Genomic DNA, 6,000 nt, shown 5'->3' with positions numbered 1-6,000 from the left:
AAGGTCAATAAACAGAGCTGCACAACTCTGTTTATTATCTAGCATACTAGTAATATCATTTACCACTTTCATTGTTGCAGTGATGGTGCTATGTTTCTTCCTGAAGCCTGACTGATGTTTAGACAGGATATCATTTATACATAAAAACTCCTTTACTTGTTCACTCACAAGTCGTTCGAGCACCTTAGCCAGAACTGACAATTTAGAGATTGGCCTATAGTTATTTAAAATAGTTGCCTCCCCTCCTTTCAGAAGAGGCAGGACATAAGCAGACTTTCATACTTTAGGAATTGTATTTGTGCTGAGGGAGAGGTTAAAAAGAGAAGTAAGAGGTGGAGCAATAAAATCTGCAGCTATCTTTAAAAAGAAAGGTTCTACGTTGTCCGGGCCAGCCGGTTTCCTAGGATCTAACTTGGATAAAGCTTCATGGACAATACCAACAGTTAAAGGAGTAAAACTGAAAGGGTTTTCCAGACCACATTGTTCAGAGTCAAGGACTGGAGCGTTCACAGAAGCAGAAGCACAGTCAGTGACAGAATCAAACAGAGAGCCACAAGACACAAAATGCTTATTAAAGCAATTTAGCATAGTAGCCCTGTCTGATATAATGCCAGATGCTGTGGTGAGGCACGGAGGTAGCTCATTTGGGATATCACCAGTGGAAATCGATTTTATGGCTTTCCAAAATTTCCTAGGATTATTCAGGTTTTCTGTGGTAACTGACAAATAGTACTTTGACTTAGCACTTTTGACATGTGAAGTAAAGCTATTCCTTAGCTGCCTAAAGCGTAGCCATTCTACCTCTGAGCCTGATTTCCTAGCCTTTGCCCAGGCATTGTTTCTCTCATGAAGCAGACTGGACAGTTCAGCAGAAAACCAGGGATTGTTTCGTCCCTTCACTCTAAATTTACGCAGAGGTGCATGTTTATCTATAATTTTCATAAAACCAAGATAAAAATAAGACCATGCAGTTTCTACATCAGCACACAGATCAATTTTTCCCCAATCAAAATCAAAACAGATCATGTAAAAAACCCTGCTCCACTAAGTGTTTTTTATCTCTCTTTGTGATGATGCGTGATTTAACTTTTTGGACCTTAGTGTCCCTAATTGTGGCTACAACACAGTGGTCACTCACATCATTAGCAAATACTCCCACAGATGAGTATTTATATGGAACATTTGTTAAAATGAGATCAATTAAGAAGGATTTGTTTGGGGACTTAATATTTGGGCGAGTAGGACTGTCTATAATCTGAGTAATGTTCAAAGAGGTACACAGGTTTTTAAAATCCTCTGACACAGAAGTTAACCAGTCCCAATTAAAATCACCAAGCAGTACCATTTCCTTGTAGGAAAGTTGAGATAACAGTTTTGCCAATGAAGATAAGGAGTCCTTGACAGCCGAGGGGGCCCTGTAGCAACCCACCACCATGACCTGTTGACCCTTTGTTACTTCGACATTCACAGCTAAAAATTGTAGTTGTTTACTAACAGATTTGGAAACCATATTTGTTACACAAAACTTATTTTTCACATAAATGGCAACTCCACCAACTTTTTTAGGACGGTCAGTGCGATATACATTGTAACCATTTATGTAAATGTCCGAGGCCAAGATGGATTTGTCTAGCCACGTTTCTGATAAGACAATGACATCAGCATCAGTTGAACTCGCCCAAAATCTAATTTAGGTAACAGACTGCGCACATTTAAATGAATTAAACCTAACCCCGATCTAGAAATAAAATCAGCAGGAGTAGCTATTTGACTAAAACTACTAGGTGGACCCGGATTTGGCTGTACATTTCCTGATAGTAACAACAATAAAAATGCCAAGCACCTTTTCTTCTTAATCAACACACATACATTGTCAGCTGTTCTAGAGTCACCAGCAAACTTCGCGAAAGTGAGATTAGAGTTCAAAAAACAATTCTGAAGGACCATTGTGGCAGGCATGTGAGAAAGACAGACATTTGACGAAATGAATGTCCGCGACAGTGCAACTAGCAATTGTTTGTGCAACCCATCCGAACCTGTACAGGGGATGTCCACTGCGGGCGGCAGAACAGACCCGAATCCAGCAGAATTTTCAGGATGACTAGCGAACTTCTCCTTGTCCAGCACAGTCAAAAAAAGGCACAGCAGAAACACGACATTTGCCATTTTCCCAGTCCAGCTCAACAGCATCCACGATGTTCCCGAAGCAAAACCACGTCAGGACAGCAGCAAGGAAATAGGCAAGCAGCAGTGTGGCAACACTCCGGTTTCTCCGCGGTATCTCCAGACCAGGCCTCCCCCGCACAGTAGCACCCAACAGGTGGGTGTAGGCCTCTAACAGCAGGTGGATAGTGGCCTTCAGCCGTGGGAACCACCACCAGCAGAAGCAGAAATGGGTGGACGGCAGACCGCGGTGAATTTGGTTTTAGGTTGGATATTCGACGGACATTCGCGGAACCGCCAGCAGCGTCAGTTTCCCGGACCCGTCAGCAGCGTCAGTTTCCCGGACCCGCCAGCAGCGTCAGTTTAACGGGGAGATCTTCTCCGCAAAACGAGGCTTTCATTTAGGGACCATCAACAAATGACTTTTACAATTACACAAGAAAAATGTTCTTTTTAATAAATCGACAGCTTCTCGATCATGATGCGAATATGAAGCAAATTCACTCCAGAGCATACAGTTATTGAACACACATTTTAATACTTTAAATACGTTTTATTAATAGTTTTGATGGAAAAAATTGCTTATTTCTTCAATAACTTCCAGGTCATGTGACCTAATCGCTCAAAATCAATGTTGGGTCAAAGAACTACATTGGCTAAATAAGACACACCTCTTTTTATTGCATTTTAATACTTAAAATATGTTTATATTAATATTTTAATGCGAAAATGACCTTATTTCTTCAATACCTTCCAGGTCATGTGACCGATTCACTCAAAATCAATGTTGGGTCAAAGAACTACACCGGCTGAATAGGACACACCTCTTTTTATTCAATTTTAACCCTCTAAATATTTTATATTAATATTTTGATGTTAAAATGAGCTTATTTCTTCAATACCTTCCAGGTCATGTGACCTAATCACTCAAAATCAATGCTGGGCCAAAGAACTACACTGGTTGAATAGGACACACCTCTTTTTATTGCATTTTAATACTTAAATAATTTGTATATTAATATTTTGATGCAAGAATTAGCTTATTTCTTCAATACCTTCCAGGTCATGTGACCGATTCACTCAAAATCAATGTTGGGCCAAAGAACGACACTGGCTGAATAGGACACACCTCTTTTTATTCCATTTTAACCTTCTAAATATTTTATATTAATATTTTGATGGAAAAATTAGCTTATTTCTTCAATACCTTCCTGGTCATGGGACCGATTCACTCAAAATCAATGTTGGGTCAAAGAACTACACTGGCTGAATAGGACACACCTCTTTTTATTGCATTTTAATACTTAAATAATTTGTATATTCATATTTTGATGCAAATATGAGCTTATTTCTTCAATACCTTCCAGGTCATGGGACAGATTCACTCAAAATCAATGTTGGGTCAAAGAACTACACCGGCTGAATAGGACACACCTCTTTTTATTCCATTTTAACCCTCTAAATATTTTTATATCAATATTTTGATGGAAAAATTAGCTTATTTCTTCAATACCTTCCTGGTCATGTGACCGATCCACTCAAAATCAATGTTGTGTCAAAGAACTACACTGGTTGAATAGGACACACCTCTTTTTATTGCATTTTAATACTTAAATAATTTGTATATTAATACTTTGATGCAAAAATTTGCTTATTTCTTCAATACCTTCCAGGTCATGTGACCGATCCACTCAAAATCAATGTTGTGTCAAAGAACTACACTGGCTAAATAGGACACACCTCTTTTTATTGCATTTTAATACTTAAAATATTTTTATATTAATATTTGAATGCGAAATTGAGCTTATTTCTTCAATACCTTCCAGGTCATGTGACCTAATCACTCAAAATCAATGCTGGGCCAAAGAACTACACTGGCTGAATAGGACACACCTCTTTTTATTGCATTTTAATACTTAAATAATTTGTATATTAATACTTTGATGCAAAAATGAGCTTATTTCTTCAATACCTTCCAGGTCATGTGACCGATTCACTCAAAATCAATGTTGGGTCAAAGAACTACACTGGCTGAATAGGACACACCTCTTTTTATTCCATTTTAACCTTCTAAATATTTTTATATTAATATTTTGATGGAAAAATTAGCTTATTTCTTCAATACCTTCCTGGTCATGGGACCGATTCACTCAAAATCAATGTTGGGTCAAAGAACGACACTGGCTGAATACGACACACCTCTTTTTATTGCATTTTAACACTAAATATATTTATATACATTTTTTGATGGAAAAATTTGCTTATTTCTTCAATACCTTCCAGGTCATGTGACCGATTCACTCAAAATCAGTGCTGGGTCAAAGAACTACACTGGCTGCATAGGACACACCTCTTTTTATTGCATTTTAATAGTCTAAATATTTTTATATTAGTATTTTGATGGAAAAATTAGCTTATTTCTTCAATACCTTCCAGGTCATGTGACATAATCACTCAAAATCAATGTTGGGTCAAATAACTACACTGGCTGAATAGGACACACCTCTTTTTATTCCATTTTAACCCACTAAATACTTTTATATTAATAATTTTATGTGAAAATTAGCTTATTTCTTCAATAACTAATGACTCAAAATCACTTTATTAATTGAATACTAGTCTGTACACAATAGAAACAGCTCTTTATATCGGATAATATTACATCCTCTATTTAATATTAATATTTCTATTACAAATTCAGGGTTTTTTCTATAGCTTCCCTGTCATGTGACCCAGTGATTAATGATCAGAAAGTAATACAAACAAGGCTACACAGGACACATGTTTTACTAATCGTCATCATTGAGCACATTTCAAGTATTACTTGCACAAAGGACATTTCCAATATCCTGTCTCTGCCTTTTTAAGGTCTCTGCTGTCCATTGCCAGACACTGGGCATGGTACCATCGTTCGCAGTCATCACACTGAACCTGTTGAAGTGAAAGAAATAATGTATTTATAATATATTTGTACCTTAGATTACCATTCAGTTGTCTTAATACTCAAGTGTTAGTGAGGAATCAGCTGACACAATCATCTACTCCTTAAAACCCACTCCCTGTGTTTTAACATGCTCTATTGTTTTGTTTTATTTTTTTTGTTTTATTGTTCTGTCTTTTACATTTTTTGATTTAAGTATTCCAGTAGTGAGTGTTGCATTTTTTAAATGTATTGTATTTAGTTGTTTAAAATTAAATGTGTTTTAGGTTGACTTTTAAAATCTGTCCAGGGCATATTTACAGAAATGTTCATTAATGTGCACTGTCCCTGTTAAATAAATAAATAAATGTAGACATCACAATTACACATTTTCTTCACAACAGCTCACCCAGTCTGTGATGGGAGATCCAGATCCTGGAGGCCTTAAGGCAGCACACATAGCACAATAAGTGTGCTCATCAAAGACTGAAACAAGATAACAATACATGTATGTCAGCTTCTATATAAATACATATATATATATATATATATATATATATATATATATATATATACATACAGACACCCATATATACATATACATATATTCATATTTATTTACCTGATGCCTCAAGGATTTCGAGAGCCAGTTCTCTCCTCTCCTGTGTCATGTATTTCTTTGAACACTCGAAATTCACATTCGGGATCAGAGGGAAGGATTCCATGACTGCCTTTGCCATCTAAACAAACAACACTTATGTTATGGAGGGTTTTTCTTCTTTATTGTATAGTAATACAGATACAGACAAAAACATGAGACACATTATAGAAAACATCCACCCTTGACTAGAATGCCTCCCAAAACCTTTGATTATTGATATAGACCGGTCCTATTATTGGAATTTTGAGATATTCAG

General features: G+C 36.6%; 1 protein-coding gene across 4 annotated transcripts in view; it reads right to left on the bottom strand.

The window, feature by feature from the left end:
* Positions 1 to 4,746: 4,746 nt before the first annotated feature.
* LOC307046032 (uncharacterized protein) overlaps positions 4,747 to 6,000 on the bottom strand; it is a 57,663-nt gene continuing 56,409 nt past the window's right edge. For all 4 annotated transcript variants that reach the window (XM_079692150.1, XM_079692149.1, XM_079692148.1 and 1 more), the window contains 3 exons: positions 5,706 to 5,823; positions 5,493 to 5,569; positions 4,747 to 5,094 (listed from right to left, as the gene is read on the bottom strand). In XM_079692150.1, coding sequence (XP_079548276.1) covers positions 4,984 to 5,094; positions 5,493 to 5,569; positions 5,706 to 5,823 — 306 coding nt within the window. In that variant the 3' untranslated portion in view covers positions 4,747 to 4,983. The remainder of the gene's footprint in view (positions 5,095 to 5,492; positions 5,570 to 5,705; positions 5,824 to 6,000) is intronic.

This window comes from Notothenia rossii (genome assembly GCF_949606895.1).
Source record: "Notothenia rossii genome assembly, chromosome: 1".
Lineage (NCBI taxonomy): Eukaryota > Metazoa > Chordata > Actinopteri > Perciformes > Nototheniidae > Notothenia > Notothenia rossii.
Note: the sequence above shows the minus strand (reverse complement) of the source record. Positions and strands in the feature narration are given on the sequence as shown.